The sequence below is a fragment of the Lepus europaeus genome, chromosome 21 (assembly GCF_033115175.1).
Source record: "Lepus europaeus isolate LE1 chromosome 21, mLepTim1.pri, whole genome shotgun sequence".
In the NCBI taxonomy this organism is placed as follows: domain Eukaryota; kingdom Metazoa; phylum Chordata; class Mammalia; order Lagomorpha; family Leporidae; genus Lepus; species Lepus europaeus.
In genome coordinates, this window is record NC_084847.1 from 8,873,754 (window position 1) to 8,890,729 (window position 16,976).

The following is a 16,976-nucleotide window of genomic DNA, read 5'->3' on the forward strand; positions in this document are numbered from 1 at the left end:
CTCCTGCCACTCAGAGCCCGCCCCACCCCAGGCAGGCCCCTCCAGGCACCCATAAGCTACTTCCCAGCCTCTAACCTGGTGCTTTCCACAGCTGAACCCCCCACTGTGCCCGTGGTGACTGGCAGCTTCCTGGTGGGGCCAGTGATGGACTCCCCCACTCTGCCCTGCCCACCACCACCTGCCCTGCTCAGCCAGGAGCCAGCGCGCAGCCAGACCCACCAGGAGGGAGCCGTCCAGAAGCCTGGTATTTAGGGTCACGGGGCTGGGCTTCCCCTGCTGGGAGGTAGCTGAGGGCTAGCCAGGGACCGCCAGGATTAGGAATTCCCACTTTGGTGTCACCCCCAGTGTTCCACCCACTCTCTATCCTCAGAGTCTCAGTCTGCACAGCCACTGCCAGAAGACGTGCCTGGCAGGCCCCGGGGGCCCGTGCCGGCATTAGCTCTGTGTGCAGGCCTCTGCTGTACCGGCTACACTGCGAGACCCGAGGGGCCCCTCCCGCACCAAGACAGACGCAGCCGCTGCCCCTGGAGAAACTGGAGCCCCTTGGGGAGGCAGACACGAATCAAGGGGGTCACCACACCAAGTCCAAGGGTGGGTGCCGTGGGAGAGCCTCCTCACTGCGTTTGTCTCCTGCAGTGCCCCCCACCGGCTCCTCCTTGAACTGCCTGAACCTCCCTGCTGGCTCCATCCAGCTCGTCCCCACTCTCCCCGCTCTGCCCCAGTGGCTCTGGCAAATCTCAGGGGCTGGGACTGGCGTCTCCAGTGTATTCATCTACCACGGTGAGTGTGCAGGCCTCGCCCCTGCTGCCCCCTGCTCCCGAGCCCCGAGCCCCCAGGCCTCGCCCCTGCTGCCCGACTGCTCCCTGAGCCCCTCGCCCCCAGGCCTCGCCCCTGCTGCCCGACTGCTTCCTGAGCCCCTCGCCCCCAGGCCTCGCCCCTGCTGCCCGACTACTTCCTGAGCCCCTCGCCCCAGGCCTCGCCCCTGCTCCCTGAGCCCCTCACCCCAGGCCTCGCCCCTGCTCCCTGACTGCTCCCTGAGCCCCTCGCCCCCAGGCCTCGCCCCCTGCTGCTCCCTGAGCCCCTCTCCCCCAGGCCTCGCCCCTGCTGCCCGACTGCTCCCTGAGCCCCTCTCCTCCAGGCCTCGCCCCTGCTGCCCGACTGCTCCCTGAGCCCCTCTCCCCCAGGCCTCGCCCCTGCTGCCCGACTGCTCCCTGAGCCCCTCGCCCCCAGGCCTCGCCCCTGCTGCCCGACTGCTCCCTAAGCCCCTCTCCCCCAGGCCTCGCCCCCTGCTGCTCTCTGAGCCCCTCTCCCCCTGCTGCTCCCTGAGCCCCTCTCCCCCAGGCCTCGCCCCTGCTCCCTGCCTGCTCCCTGAGCCCCTCTCCCCCAGGCCTCTCCCCCTGCTGCGCCACTGCTCCCTAGCCCCTCTCCCCCAGGCCTCGCCCCTGCTCCCTGACTGCTCCCTGAGCCCCTCTCCCCCAGGCCTCTCCCCCTGCTGCCCGACTGCTCCCTGAGCCCCTCTCCCCCAGGCCTCGCCCCTGCTGCCCGACTGCTCCCTGAGCCCCTCGCCCCTGCTCCCTGACTGCTCCCTGAGCCCCTCTCCCCCAGGCCTCTCCCCCTGCTGCGCCACTGCTCCCTAGCCCCTCTCCCCCAGGCCTCTCCCCCTGCTGCGCCACTGCTCCCTAGCCCCTCTCCCCCAGGCCTCTCCCCCTGCTGCCCCCTGCTCCCGAGCCCCGAGCCCCCAGGCCTCGCCCCTGCTGCCCGACTGCTCCCTGAGCCCCTCGCCCCCAGGCCTCGCCCCTGCTGCCCGACTGCTCCCTGAGCCCCTCGCCCCCAGGCCTCGCCCCTGCTGCCCGACTGCTCCCTGAGCCCCTCGCCCCAGGCCTCGCCCCTGCTCCCTGAGCCCCTCGCCCCCAGGCCTCTCCCCCTGCTGCTCCCTGAGCCCTTGCCCCAGCCCCAGGCATTTGGAATTGGGGGCCTCACACTTCCACATGATCCCTCCTCTCTGGCACACCTTTCTTTATAACCATTTTTCAAAAATCAAAGCAGAGAAGCCATGCTTTCTGGGGTAGTCTGGATACACGAGCAAGACTGCCTGTGTGACCCTCCATGTGTCACCTTCTTTTTCTTAAAAACCTTGTTATGGCCTTAAACTGCAGCATCAGTACATGCTCATTAATAAGCCAGGCAACAAGAGATACTTCTAAGTCACCTGAGTGCCTCGCTCCTCGTGGGCGTAGCACTGCGAGAGTCTGACAGGCATCCTTACACAGCTTTCTCAGAACTGTCTTGTTTCCTGACCCCCACACCGAGGGGTTGTCATTGTCCCAGGGAAAGCGCTTCTGGGCTCTCAGGAGGATCTCTGCACTCAGGCTGGGAGCGTCTTGGGGCCAGTGTGGTGGCGCAGCAGGTTAAACTGCTTCTGCCGCCATATACACCAGAGTGCCTGTCCGAGTCCCTGCTATTCTGCTCCTGATCCAGGCTCTAACGCACCTGGGAAGGCAGTGGAAGATGGCCCACGTACTTGGGCCCCTGCCACTCCTGTGGGAGACCAGAATGGATCCCTGGCTCCTGGATGTAGCCCAGCCCAGCCCTGGCTATTGCAGCCATCTGGGAAAAAAATGGATGATCTCTCTGTTTCTATTTCTCTCTCTCACTCTGTCTTTTGAATAACTAAGTGAAGCTTTACAAAGAGCCCCCTTTGCTGGAGCACACCCGTGGCTGTCTAACCCACTGGTGTGGAGTCCACAGCAAGGGAGCAGTCCTGACATTTGGTGCCGTGAGGCCTGGCCACATGGTGGGAGCAGTGCCATGGTGGTGCCTGGCCCGGGCTCCCGGTGAACTGTGTCCACGTCACAGGCGATGCGGCTGCAGAGCTCTGCCCTCGGCGTGCTCTTGAAATGTCTTCCTTTGCAAGTTCCCTTCCTCTCTCCCCAGACTTTCCAAGCTCCACAGCCTGATTCGGGTGGAGGTGGATCCAAGGGGGTACCCGGATGGGTGCGTGCTTGTTCTTACACTCCCTCCACCCCCAACCAAGGCAAGCTACCCCCGGCCAGCCAAGCATCCCCTCCCAGAGGCCCTGCTGTGCACAGCCTCCCGAGGTCCCCAGAGCGGCCTGGCTCCACCAGCCCCTTCGCTCCGTCTGCAGCTGAGCTGCCCACCATGCCCGAGCCAGCCCTGACCTCCCGCACAAACGAGACAGGTAACGGCCCTCGGGGTGCGTGAGGGTCCTAGGGATGGAACCTACAGACAGAGCTGCCTGTGCGGTCATGTTCGTGGGTGGAACCAGGTGGCAGGGGGCCTGCAGGGAGTGGAGGGGAGAGGACAGCTGGAGGATCCACGCCCCCCACCCCCAAGCAGGGCCACCAGCCTCCAGCTGCTTCTTACAAGGCAGAAAAGCAGGCCCAGTGGGATCTTCCAAAACTGGAAGTCCCAATTTGTACATAGATGCAGGGATTTCTGAAGCATGGGTCAGTTTTTTAGAAGTACAACTTGCCAAAGAAAGGTATCTTTGAGTCGGACACAGCTTTGGGCTGGTTCCTTGTAAGCTCTGCCTTGGGAGCCTCAGCCCGTGTGGGCTCCTCCATCAGGGTGCTCTGAGTCCTGAGGCCCAGAGGGAGGGAAGAACCTGGGGCTCCCCCCCCCAGCTCTGACACTGGCTTCTCCATCCCCAGAGGACAGTGTGCTCCCCACGCGATGCCAGGAAGCCCCGGAGGTCTCCAAATGGCCTGGTAGGTGGTGAGTGGCAGGTCCCTGTGACCTGGGTGCTGGAGGCAAGAACCCCCACTGGGCTGCACCCCCCCCCCCTTCTCTCAGTGGCACTCAGTCCATCCCTTGTTGGGTTCTTGTGTTGGCTCTCGGTCTCACTTGCTCACTGGATTACAGGCCAGGGTCAGGAGAACAAAGGAGGGGAGAGTGGGGATGGGGCAGGTGGAAGGAGGAAGAAGCTGATGGGTGGGAGTGATATGCGGTGGGAAGAAGAGGGTGCTAAGAGAATGGCTCAGTTACTCAGTGCTTACTTCCAGGTGCTTGTCCAAGCACGCTGGAGACATTAGAGCAGTAGAGTCTCAAACAGCCCTAATATTACTCCCTTTTACACAAGAGGCTATGAGGCATGGTGGGGTGCACCGTGCTCTTAGGATTACACAGAGAAGTGGTAGAGCCAGGATTTGAACCCAGGCGTACTGATTACTTTACACACACACACACACACATGCACACGCCTCCCTACAGTGAGGGAGTGACCAGAAGAAGGTTAGCGAGGAAACGGAGGGGGAAGAAGAGTTGCGAAAGGAGTGGGTAAACAAGTGAGAGGATGAGTGAGTGGGTGTGAGCGTGGGTGGACGAAGGAGCTCCCGGGGAGCCAAAGGAGGCAGTGGGCGCGGGGGTGGAGGAAGCTGGTGACAGTGGCAGGGCTGGCCCTCAGCTGCCCTTGCAGTCGCCTGTCCTGCCTTGGGCTGTGCTTCCCCCGCCCCCACCCCAACGGTCCCCTTGGCCTTTGCAGAGCCGGTGCAGCAGCTCTGCCGCTCACTGCAGGACAAGTTCCAGGCTGAGCCCGCAGGCCCGGATGGCATCCAGGTGGAGGTGGATCTGGTGAGGGCACAGCTGGAGAGGAATGGCAGCAAGATCCAGGACAGGGAACTGGCCACGCTGGACTGGGCTGAGAGGCAGCTGGCCCGCGGGGGTCTGGCCGAGGTGCTGGCTGCCGGCAACCCCCGGCGGCCACGAGAGACACAGATCATCGCCGTGCTGGGCAGGGCCGGGCAGGGCAAGAGCCACTGGGCCCAGGCGGTGGGCCGGGCCTGGGCCTGCGGCCAGCTGCCACAGTACGACTTTGTCTTCCACGTGCCCTGCCGCTGCCTGGACCGTCCCGGGAACGACTTTCGCCTGTGTGATCTGCTTGTGTCTTCGAGTCCGCCGGCCCTGGCCGCGGACGATGAGGTCTTTGGCCACATCTTGAGGAGGCCCGAGCGTGTCCTGCTCATCCTGGACGCCTTCGAGGAGGTGGAAGCCCAGGACAGCCTCCTGCATGGCGGCGCGGGCAGCCCCGGGCCCACGGAGCCCTGCTCCCTCAGGGAGCTGCTGGCTGGCCTCTTCCAGCGCAGGCTGCTCCGGGGCTGCACCCTGCTCCTCACTGCCCGGCCTCGGGGCCGCCTGGGCCAGAGCCTGAGCAAGGCCGACGCCCTGTACGAGATGACCGGCTTCTCGGCCGAGCAGGCCCACGCCTACGTGGTACAATACTTTGAGCGCTGCGGAGCCCCAGAGCACCGAGAGCGAGCCCTGGCACTGCTGCAGGATCGCCCGTTTCTACTCAGCCACAGCCACAGCCCGACCGTGTGCCGGGCGGCGTGCCAGCTCGCACAGGCCTTGTTGGAGCGGGGCTGCGAGGCCCGGCTGCCCTGCACACTAACAGGACTCTACGTGGACCTGCTGGGCCCTGTGGCCAGCGACAGCCCCCCAGGGGCCCTGGTGGCACTGGCCAGGCTGGCCTGGGAGCTGGGCCGCAGACACCAAAGCTCCCTGCAGGAGAGCCAGTTCCCGTCGGCGGAGCTGAGGACCTGGGCTGTGGCCAGCGGCTTGGTGCAGCCGGCCCCGGGCGCCACGGAGACCGAGCTGGCTTTCTCCAGCTTCCTCCTGCAGTGCTTTCTGGGGGCCTTGTGGCTGGCGCTGAGCAGCGAGATCAAGAACAAGGAGCTGCCGCAGTACTTGGCACTGACCCCAAGGAAGAAGAGGCCCTATGACAACTGGCTGGAGGGCGTGCCACGCTTTCTCACAGGGCTGATCTTCCAGCCCCGCGCCCGCTGCCTGGGAGCCCTGGTGGGGCCGGAGGCAGCCGCCGTGGTGGACCGGAAGCAGAAGGTGCTCGCGAGGTACTTGAAGCGGCTGCAGCCAGGGACGCTGAGGGCGCGGCGGCTGCTCGAGCTGCTGCACTGCGCCCACGAGGCCGAGGAGGCCGGGATCTGGCAGCACGTGGTGCGCGAGCTCCCCACCCGCCTCTCCTTCCTGGGCACGCGGCTCACGCCCGCTGACACACACATGCTGGCCCGGGCCTTGGAGGCCGCCGGCAGGGACTTCTCCCTGGACCTCCGCAGCACCGGCGTGGACCCCTGTGGACTGGGCAGCCTCGTGGGACTCAGCCGTGTCAGCAGCTTCAGGTGGGGGCAGGGGGCAGGAAGGGCTCCTGCAGGCCTGGTGCGGGGCCCCGTGCCTTACTCTGTGGCTGTCGTGGAAGTCTGAGAGACACAGAAGGGCAGCTTCCGTCCCGGAACCGGCCGCTGCGTGCTGGATCCTGGCCGTGGCTGGCGCCTGACACTGAGCTGGGCTCCCGTGTGTGTTCTCTCCCCTCTGATCAAGCTCTCTTCTCGGGGTAGGTTAAGGCCACAGCCTTCCCTCCGCCCCCTGCCTCTGTTCTCTCTTCTCTGTTCTACTTTCCGTTCAGCCCCCAGAGCAGTCTTGGCAGAACCTGACCCTGACCCTGACCCTGACCCTGACCCTGTCCCACCCCGTCCATCCCTTCTGGATTCCCCACCGCCTCAGTGCAGTCCACATTCCCTCCTTTGGCTCACGTAAGTCCCTCTGCAGTTGCTGGAGCACTTCACCTCTGTGGGAGAGTCGTCCCCACGTTCTGGCTAGACATCCTTTACCCGAGCTCGCAGGGCCTCACGGATGGTGCCCACGATTTCATACCGAGCTTCCTGGTCGCCAAGGCCAAAAGGGGAACAAGACCGTGTGAGAGCAGAAGGAAAGGGAGAACCAGTGAGGGCCAGAGTGGTCATTGGGGGCCCTCTGAGGACATCCGGGTGTGCCGCGGACGGAGAGGGTCTGAGTCGGAGCTCCCTTCCCGGAGCCGCCCCTGAGGCCCTCCCTCCACAGGGCCAACTTGAGCGACACGGTGGGGCTGTGGGAGTCCCTGCAGCAGCGTGGGGAGACCAAGCTACTCCGGGCAGCCGAAGAGAAATTCACCCTGGAGCCTTTCAGGGCCCAGTCTCTGAAGGATGTGGAAGAGCTCGGCCACCTTGTGCGGACCCAGAGGTGAGGGCCGGGGCGGGGCCCCACGTGCAGGCCGAGGCCTGGACTGCCCTTGTCTGCCCGGGCCTCGGCTTCCCCAGCGCTTCTTGGCCCTTGAGGTCCCTGTGCTCCCTGCCTGGCCGGTGGCCGCCACCCAGAGCCTCTCCCTGCAGGCAGCACTCAGGCAGAGCCCCAGAACTGAACACCGTCCCCTGTTCAACACTGGCCATCCCGTTCCCGGGTGCTTCCCAGCCGAAGCCAAGGAGGGGCTCTCCCACAGGTGCTCGCGGGATGCCTTTGGGTCTGGTTACAGGGGCGTCAGCTGTCCCCGTGGGGGGCACCCAGAGCCAGGATCGTCCATCTCCATTGTCTAGCTGGCCGGCCGAGGTCTAGGATGCAGGGGAGACCTGCTCACAGCGCCAGTTACCGTGTCTCACGCGTCCCTTGCACGGGCGGCGCTGGCACCTCCAGCGTGCCGTGGGCACCACGAGCCGGCAGGGTGCCATGGAGGCCCTTCTCCCTGAGCTTTTCTTCTCCTCCCGGGAAGCAGGGGCCCGGGACACGGGGGCGGGGGCTCAGCCACAGAAGGGTGATCCCCAACACTGCCTGTTCCTTTAGGGTGAGACGCGCCTCTGCAGACGAAGCCGGCGGACTGCCTGCCGTCCGGGACCTGAAGAAGCTGGAGTTTGCGTAAGCAAAGGGCCAGATGTCTCGGTCCCCACAGGCTCTCGCCCCCAGCAGAGCTGGGCTGGTGCCAGCAGAGTGGAGACGGATCCGCCAGTCATCATCACCGTGCTTCCCACAGCTGGGGAGGGAGAGGAGGTGCTGGAGTCGTGTGGGCCCAGCTCACTGCAAGTGCTGGGGAGCATGATTTACAGCCTGGGAGAAATGCGATCCGTGGCAGGAAGCTCCAGGAGTGTGGCAATTCTACCCTAGGGGTGGTCAGGAGGACTTATTGGAGGAGGCAACATCTGTTGACACTTACAAGGGAGTGGGACTGGGACGGGTGGAGAAAGGTCTTCCAGAAATTGTAGTTGGCGAGTTAGGAAAAGAGCCCTGTGGGCTCCCAGCCTGTGACCTGTAGGAGGGCGCGGTGACCACCCCTGGGCCTGTGCTTGCTCACTCCCATGGCCAAGGGGTCGACTCCCAGGGCAGCCCTGGCCGGCACCCTTCTCTGCCCCAGGTATCTGTCCAGCAGCCGGGCCTGGCTGTGTAGCAGAGTCATCGGGGGTTTCAGTCATGCACAGAGCCCCGCCCAAGCCGGGGCCCTCTCCCAGCCTGTGAGATTCCCAAAAAGCCGCTTCCCCTCTTCCCCTGGGGATGAACCTGCCTCCTCGCCCACACAGCCGGGCTCACCCGCCCGGGACCACCCTGCTTGTGCGCATCCCAGGAATCCTTCAGCCCCAAGCAGACTAGGAGAGTTGGTCACCCTGTGTGTGGCCAGGGCTGGGAACGCTGCCCGCATGGCAAGTGGAGACCTCAGTGGCTCCCGAGAGGGTGCCCAGGTCACCAGGCGGAGCAGCGGCCTGTCCAGCAGCGCAGAGCCAACGGGGACACTGAGGCCTGCCGCGTTTAAGTTGTCCAAAGCCCTAAAAGCCCCGGCAGCCGCTCCCAGCTCCAACCAAGCAAAAAGCTCCCTGGCAGTGGGAGCTTGCCGTGAGCCTCTGGGGGCTCGTGAACCAGCCCCAGCGTATGCAGGTCGTGGCAAACGGCCTTCTTCCTCGTTACACACCTGAGGCCCCGGCAGGGTGAGTGCCTTGCCCACAGGCCCCAGGGGACCACCCGCAGGCTGTGAGCGTGCCTGGCCGGCCCCAGAGAAAGTCAAGAGTGTGTTGTTTTGGACAGAAACAAGAGGAAGAGGAAGCTTCGGAACATGGTCGCTGGGGCCCTTTCTGGCCGTGCGTTTATTTTCAGCTTCAAAAGCCCCTAGTTGGGGTCGGAACTACGCTCTGGGGGGCTCTGGGGGAACCGTGGCTGTGGGGCAGAAGAGGCGCGCGCTGGGGGCGGGGGAAGGGAGGGCAGCCACCTGTTAGCCGGAAGCCTCAAGAAGGTTCCGAGGAAGGGAGGAAGGAAAGAACTCTCGGCACCTGTTTTGGCGGTTGTGCTGCCGGGAACGCTGTGGCGGGGCCTCACGGGCCTGGCCAGGCCCTGAGGCTGCCGTGCCACTCCTGCCGTGCCACTCAGAGCCCCCCCCCCCCCATCTTCAGCCCCAGGGCCTGCCCCTCCCTCTTGCTCCCGGCACTGCAGCCACGTGGGCTTCCTTGCTGGTTTCTGACCTCCGGGCCTTTCTCCGGGCTGTGCTGGCCGCCTGAGGCTCTTCCCCGAGTAGCTGCACCCTTACCTTCTGGAATTTAATCAGTGAGGCCTTTTTATTTATTTGAGAGGCAGAGACAGAATCTTCCATCCACTGGTTCACTCCCCAAATGCTCACAACAGCCTAGGCTGGACTGAGCGCAAGCCAGGAGCCGGGAGCTCAATCTGGGTCTTCCACATGGCTGGTGGGACCCAAGGCCCCGAGCCCCACCTGCCACCTCCCAGGGCATGCGTAGCAAGAAGCTGGAGTGGAGCCAAGGCGGGCCCCTCCCAGCACTCTGCTGTGAGGTGCAGGCATCTGTCCCAAGTGGCAGCCTGTTTTATTTTGTTAACATTTGTTTATTTCTTGAAAGGCAGTTGGAAAGAGAGAAAGAGAGAGATTACATCCACTGGTTCATTCGCCAGACAGCTGCAACAGTAGGTGCTGTGCCCAACCAAAGCCAGGAGTCTGCACCTCCATCCAGGTCTCCCATGTGGGTGCAGGGGCCCAAGCACTTGGGCCATCTTCTGCTGCTTTCCCAGGAGCATGAGCAGGGAGCTGGACTGGAAGTGGAGCAACCAGGACTCGAACTGGTGCCCATACAGGATACTGGGGTGGCAGGCATTGGCTGGACCTGCTGTGCCACAGCGCCTGCCCCCAGCAAAGCTTTTTCCTGACCCCTGTATTTAAACAAAATTCCACCCCTCCCCTTTGGCCCTGCACTGCAGCCACAGCAGACCACGCGCTGGTTACCTTGCTTATCGGCCATGTCAGCTCCGGGAATGGAAGGGGTTTTTGTCTGCTTTGCGCACAGCTTTCTCCCCTGGGCTGGCAGACATAAGAGGCGAGCAGCCTTAACAGCCACACCTGGGGACCTGGGGTGGACTGTTCGGGGCGCCTGGGGCACTGAGGTGCAGGGACCTGCTCAGTCCCGGAGCGGGGGTCCTGGGTCAGCGCCCGCCCGTCCTCGGCCGCTCGCTGGGCTCAGAGACCGAGGGCTTTCAGAATGAATGGGCTGGCTGTGGACAGTTAGCCTTCCAGCCTTTATCGAGGGTGCTCATCCAGACCAACCACGGAGCCACCGCTGGCACTATAGCTTCCTCAGTGGTTGTTGGAATATCAAAATTAGCAAAGGCGGTAATTTCGAGGATAAAACCTCTCCTTACACTGAATGTGTGCTGCCGTAGTTTAAGGTGCAGCCCGTCATTGTTCTTAGTTTTCTCATTTCCTGAAAGTCCAAAGGTCGGTGCAGGCCATGTGACCTTACGTGAGTTACTTAATGTCTCTGCCTCAGTTTCCCCACCTGTGCAATGGGGATGGCTTAAGCCCGATGCAGGACCCGGCGTGTGCCTGGCATATAGTAAGTGTTCAACAGGGACTCTTGTTGTTAAGATGCAAAGACCACCTGGGTGGTCCTGGGCTGGCACTCAGGGACCCTTCTCCAGACTGGCATGGGGGAGGGGTGTGCGTGGATACCGTCAGAAGCAAGAACCAGCGCTCCGCTCACTCGGAGGTGAAAACTGGGGAGCCCCTGATGAAGTCTCCCTGGCTGTTTGAGGGGGGAGGGCAAGGACTTGTAGTAGGACGGAGCGAGGCCTAGGCTGGGGCAGGGGCAGAGAAGGGGAGGAGCCCGGGACTGAGTGGGTGTGCCGGTCCGTGGCTATCTCAGGGCCTAACCTGTGCTCTTTGCCTCCTAGGTTGGGCCCCACCTTGGGCCCCCAGGCCTTTCCCAAACTGGTGAAGATCCTCACGGCCTTCTGCTCGCTGCAGCACCTGGAGTGAGTGCAGATCCCGGGCCCCTCCTGCAGCCGCCCCCAAGGCAGTGCAGAGAGAAGACCCCTGCTGGTCCCTTTCTCTCCCCCACCCTCAACTCCTTCCTCAGCTGACTCGCTGCAGATGGGAGGCCCCAGCAAGAAAGCGAGTTCCGGACCTCTGGGTGGCCTTCGGAACTCAGCAGCCCTGTCAGGGAGGCAGGAGTCGGGGGCCGCGGTCCGCCTTACAGCGGGGCTTCCGAGAGGTGCAGGATGGTGCCCACGTGCCTGGGGCTCCTGGGGCTCCTGGGGTGCAGAACAGGGGTTCTGATCCTTCAGGAATTAGAGCAGATGGGTGCCTCCGGGCGGCGACCACCTGCTCTCAGCAGCTCGGCAGTGGGCCCCGTGCCTGGGCGATGGCTGGGGCCGGGTGCCAGGATGCTGGGCTGGGGAGGGTCAGTGGCACCGTCTGATTCCCCCCACAGCCTGGACTCCCTGAGCGAGAACAAGATCGGGGACGAGGGCGTCGCACAGCTGTCGGCCACCCTCCCTCAGCTGAAGGCCCTGGAGACGCTCAAGTAGGTGCCCAGGCTGCTGGCTGTGTGTCTCCTGTGGTCCCATTCCGCCACCAGCCCTTCAGCCGCTCTCAGCCATGCGCCCGCCTTCCCCCGTTCATCCTGTCGTTTCAGAATTCAGTCAGCAGCTCCTAAGAGGCGCCTGTGACGGGCAGGCACCACAGCCGGCCCTGGGGACTCAGCTTTAAACAAAACAAATGCCCTGACCTCAGGGATCCGCTGTCCTGGTGGGGGGACACGAGGAACAGATGTACGCAGCCCTCATTACAAAGTGCACAGCCCTGCAAACAGCTAGGGCGCAGCGGCAGAGCTACCCTGGGTGCAGCCGGGGACAGAGTAGGAGGGGCCACCTGTTCCTGTTGACCCTGCCGGGTACCCAGACCTGCCCCTCGCCCTCACAGCCCAGGCGGGGAGTGCGCGTGCCGGTCCCTTGACTGTAGCGCCCTGACAGTTCTGCAGTGCCTTGTGCTGTGCCGGGGGCCTGGAAGCTGCCCTCCCTCTTCCTCCCCTCTCTTTGCTCTCTCTTCTTGTGTTCACCCTGACTTATGTATCTGTGCGTGCCCAGCACAGGGACGCGGATGTGGCCAAAACAGAGAGCCTGCACCCGGAGGGGCAGCCGGTGGACTGCAGGGCTGAAAAGTGTGAGAGAGAAAGAGGGGCCGTGACATGGTGACTGACACGGCAACCGTGGGGGGCGTGAGCGTGCTCTCGCCCCCCCTTCACCCCGCAGCAGCAGGGCAGAGCGCAGGGGGCCCGCGTTGGCCGCTCTGGGCTGCCCAGCCTGCCCAGCCCGAGTCTGGGGTGAACGGATGGGTGGTGCTGGCAGGGCAGGGGCTGAGCAGCCTTGACCCCGAGCCCACCGTGCCGCCGTGTCCCCGCAGCCTGTCTCAGAACAGCATCACCGACCTGGGCGCCTGCACGCTCGCCGAGGCCCTGCCCGCACTCGCCGGCTCCCTCCTCAGGCTGAGGTGAGCAGGGCGCCCTCGGGCGGGCATAGGGGACGGGGCAGGGAGCCCTGTGGGGTCAGGCCACAGTGGCAACCCCAGGGGGCCATCATCTGGGGATCCAGTGAACAAGAGGGTCAGCAGAACCCGGGGAGAGGTTCCATTCCAGCCTCTTTCTGTGTCCAGAAAATGGGAAGCATCACAGTGGCCGATGTAAAGCACGTGGCCCAGTATTCCCCAGGGTGCAGGAAACAGCAGTTCTGGTTCCCAGGGGAAGGCAGGAGTGGGCTCTCCCAGTCCACGGCTGGTGGCTTCCGGAAGGCTGGCCTGTGACTCACACCAGTCAGTGATGACACTGCCACCTTCTGGTGGGCCAGGGCATGGCATCTTGCTTTTGCGTTCTTCCAGCCAACCCCTGGGCTGGCCCCAGAGACTAAGGGGGAACTGAGTTCGGGCCTGGGAGGAACTTCTCAGGCCTGCTCACTTGCCAGGGACAGCCAGAGGCAGATTCCCAGGATGCATCTGGTGCAGCCCCACGGCGGCGTCCGTTCACGGTGGTCCAGCCAGGACCGCCACGCGCAGCTGTGCAGGTCTGCACAATTGCTGCCCTCCCCCACGGCCAGCTGCCGGGAACAGCTAGGGACACATCTGCATGGGACACACGCAGTTCTTGCTCTAAAGTTTCTTGTATTATAGGCAGGTAAGCACACCTACGTTAAACGTGTTAAAATAATGATGCACACTGGGAAGGCAGCTCCCAGGCCCGGGAGAGCACAGCAGGGAGTGTCCAGGTCACCAGCAGGGTCAGGGCACCTCTGAGGAATGACCTTTCCCCTGGGACAGCAGGTGGGAAAGGGGTTGGGTGTTTAGAGTCAGAAGAGGCGCAGCTGGGATTCGAACTTGGAAGGTCGTTCCCTGAGAGTCTGCATGCTGTCTGCCAGGAAGCCGCTTCCTCTAAGTCCGCTGCTTCCCTGGACTCCCTGTGGGGCCACAGAGGAGCAGCCCCAGCTCCCTGGCCTCAGTGTGCCCCTCTGAGGACGGGGCGTCAGACCTAGGTGGGTGCGGATGCTACTGGGTCCCGAGCCCCAGCACTCTCCAACCTCTGTTCCCGGCAGCTTGTATAATAACTGCATCTGTGATGCGGGAGCAGAGAGCCTGGCGCACGTACTTCCACGCATGGCGGCCCTGCGGGTGCTGGAGTGAGTGTGCGGGGCCCGGCGGGAGGGAGCAGGCGGGGGGCGGGCGTGGCCTTGCTGTGGAGCCCGGTGGTCCCAAGGGCCAGGCCTCAGGATGGGTTGCTCTCCCCAGTGTCCAGTACAACAAGTTCACGGCCGCCGGGGCCCAGCAGCTCGCCGCCAGTCTGAGGAAGTGCCCTCATGTGGAGACGCTGGCGTAAGTCTTGGCAGCCGGGGGTGGGGTGGGGTGGGGGAGGTGGGGGGGCAGAGCTGCAAGCTGTCCGAGAGTGGGGTTCAGTGTGACCCCAGAGCCCAAATCCTTCCCCTGCCCTCTGGCTTCAATGTCCTCACCTGTCAAACGAGGGTGACGATAACATCTACCCCAAGAGGCTTGGCGAGGTTCAACTAAGTCAGGATGCACAAAGCCCTTAGATCAGTACTTGGGATGCAGCAGTCAGCGCTTCAAACTGCCCACCTTCACCCGGATTTTACCTGTAAATTCGGTAATTGTGTAGTTGGAGATCATTTAGTGTTAGGGTGACATCTAATGTCCGATACTGGTACTTTATACTCTTTAATCGATCACTCATATCCCCAAAGACGGACAGCGTGGTCTTACGAGACCCACTCTACAGATGAGGAGAGTAAGGCACAGAGCAGTTGATCCTCCTTTTTGGGGTCACACAGGAAGTCAGCAGAAAAACCAGAGTGGGGCTCCTTGGCTTCTACTCTCCCTGCACTCCCGCTGCAGGGCTGTAGCTGGCCGAGCAGAGGGTCGTGGGGCCCCCTTCACCCCTCCCTTGCCCACTGAGCCCCCTGTCCTGCAGGATGTGGACGCCCACCATCCCATTCGGCGTCCAGGAGCACCTGCAGCAGCTGGACTCACGGATCAGCCTGCGATGATCCCGCTGCGCCCCAGCAAGGTAGCTGGGGTGGGCTGGAGGGGGGACCACGGGGCCCCTGGGGTCAGTGTGCATGTGATGCCAGGGTCTTCCCCTGGCCCCCAGGACCCCTGGGCTTACACTGGGCTCAGTGGAGGCGTCCTGGCTCAGAGGCCAGGGAAGGGAAGGGAGGGTCCAGCCGTCTACCTGCACAGCCGTGGTGTGGTGAAGACCTTCCCGTGGCACCCCCAAGCCGGCTCGCTGCTGCCCCCACCCTTCAGCTTCCTCTGTCTCTCACTAAGAGGACGACAGGCCACACCCCTGTGCTTCCCCCACACCCTCCCTCCCTGTCTCTGCTGTGCACCACCCCAAAGCCGTATGCTGACGTCACCTCCTCCACGCACCACCGGGGCCAACCTCCTTTCCTGACCCCTCCCTTCCCAGCACATTCTCCGAGGACACTGACCACGCCGGACCTTGAACTGGGTACCTGCGGACACAGCTCTTCCCAGGGCCGTCTCCCGTGAGCCTTGGCGTGCCGGCCCCTCACCAGCTGTGAAGGGGACCCTCGTCTGCTCTCCTGGCAGATCCAGGCCTGGCTCCAGGCTCCCTCAGGGTCCAAGTGGACACCAGTGCCGTTCAGCTTGCGGAAAGCCTGGCAGACGGGCGGGCGCCTGCTGTGTGGTGCTCCAGACGGCCACAGCCAGGCCGGGGCGCCCCCCTCTGCCTGCCCAGGCCCTTGGCAGCCTGGTGAGAAGGCACAGCTCTGCACAGCTCTCGGACCAGACGCCCTGCCAAGGCCTGCCCGGCACTCTGCAGATACTGACGGGCAGCTGACGGGCTGGGGCTCTGCAGCATCCAGTTTCTGTCTATGGCACTCACTGTTTGCACTGACTCTGTTGGCCAAGGCCACACCTGGGCCTGGCCATTCGCGCTGGACGTTAGCCGGGAACCAGCGAACGGTACACTAATTGAGGAGAAGGGAGACAGACTGGAGCCGCAGCTGCCTCTGGCCTTCGTTTCCTGTGTGCTTTTCCACTACACTATAAATGTCTCACTGCATCTCACAGGCAGATCCAGGGTTTGCGTTTATACCATGGTTGGCATGTGGGGGTAGCCATTCTTCTGGTTACAGAATACCTAACGAGCCACCCCAAACAGTGGCTTGGAACAACACACACACATCGACTCAGCCGCGTATGGTTGCTTGGGCTCAGCAGGGTCAGCCCGCCTCTAGCACACTCAGCATCGAAGGCCGGCCTGGGATCCTCCGCAGGCTCACTCACCAGGACGTCCACACGGGATGCTGGCTCCTGCCTGGGGCCTGTTTCCCTTAGAAGCAGTTGGCTGGGGAGCCCTTCCACGTGGGCTAGTTTGGGCTTCCCTGCAACATGGTGTCTGGGTTGAAGGGTGATGGCCCAGAGAGAAGGGGGAGGGGGACCAGAAGAGCAAAGCTGTGTCCTGTCCATTAGAAGCCACGCAGCACAGGGGCCAGCCCTGTCCTGCTGACCACATGCACACGGCAGAGTGCCCCTTGGTCCGGATCCTTTCTCCTGAAGGGATTTTCTTTGTGGCTTCCTCAGACTCGCTGGGAAAGTTGTTACTTGAGGACCAGGTTGGAGCCCCAAAGCTGTACTTCCCCTGCTTCTGTTGTGCTGTCCTGGGAGCCGTCTCCCAGCCAAGTTGGAATCCTGCCTCCATCACAGCGAGCCCAGAAGGGACTTGGCAGCTGCACGTCCCACCCAGCAGCTGTCAGTATGGCTTTTGTTGATCATTCCTGCTTGGTGTGCTGGGTCAGAAGCCCCACCGGGCCAACCTTGCTGGCTCCCAGTGGCCTGAGGAGCTGTCCGTTCAGCACCAGCATGCGGCCCTGACGCCCACAGACTGAGCCAGGTTCCCAAACTCTGCTCCTCTTCCAAGCAGGTGGGAATTGGGGGTCAGAAGAACCTTGAAGGGTTCAGCTTAGGCTGCCTGGTTGATGTTCCTTGTAGAGGGACAGGTGCTGTCTGTCATGCCCCAGTTGCAAAGGCCATCAGGGTCTGGGGCCCAGGTCTGGGTTGTAGGTGGCTCAGCTGTCACTCCTCGTGGCATTCCTGGATGCACACACTGCAGAGTCCAGGGGGTGCTCCCTTGTGTGGCCACAGGGGTGAGCACGGAGCCATAGCCTGGGCTCAGGCATCTGCTGCACCTGTCGGCCAGGTGGGCTCTACTGGACCTTGCTCTTGGTCTGTCTGGAACTGACAAGATGAGCTCAGAGGCTGTTTATGATCACATTTATCACTGAGAGCCACCCTATATGTAATGAGTTGGTAGTACATGGGACAGAGTAAACGCTCAGTAAGTGTTCATGAT

General features: G+C 63.2%; 1 protein-coding gene across 1 annotated transcript in view; it reads left to right on the forward strand.

Moving 5' to 3' along the window:
* CIITA (class II major histocompatibility complex transactivator) overlaps positions 1-14,646 on the forward strand; it is a 34,002-nt gene extending 19,356 nt beyond the window's left edge. The window contains exons 7-18 of the mRNA XM_062179953.1: positions 637-780; positions 3,035-3,199; positions 3,672-3,728; positions 4,502-6,152; positions 6,871-7,029; positions 7,624-7,695; positions 10,996-11,076; positions 11,535-11,627; positions 12,506-12,592; positions 13,684-13,767; positions 13,877-13,960; positions 14,571-14,646. Of these exons, the coding sequence (XP_062035937.1) occupies positions 637-780; positions 3,035-3,199; positions 3,672-3,728; positions 4,502-6,152; positions 6,871-7,029; positions 7,624-7,695; positions 10,996-11,076; positions 11,535-11,627; positions 12,506-12,592; positions 13,684-13,767; positions 13,877-13,960; positions 14,571-14,646 (2,753 nt within the window). The remainder of the gene's footprint in view (positions 1-636; positions 781-3,034; positions 3,200-3,671; positions 3,729-4,501; positions 6,153-6,870; positions 7,030-7,623; positions 7,696-10,995; positions 11,077-11,534; positions 11,628-12,505; positions 12,593-13,683; positions 13,768-13,876; positions 13,961-14,570) is intronic.
* The last annotated feature ends 2,330 nt before the right edge of the window (positions 14,647-16,976 follow it).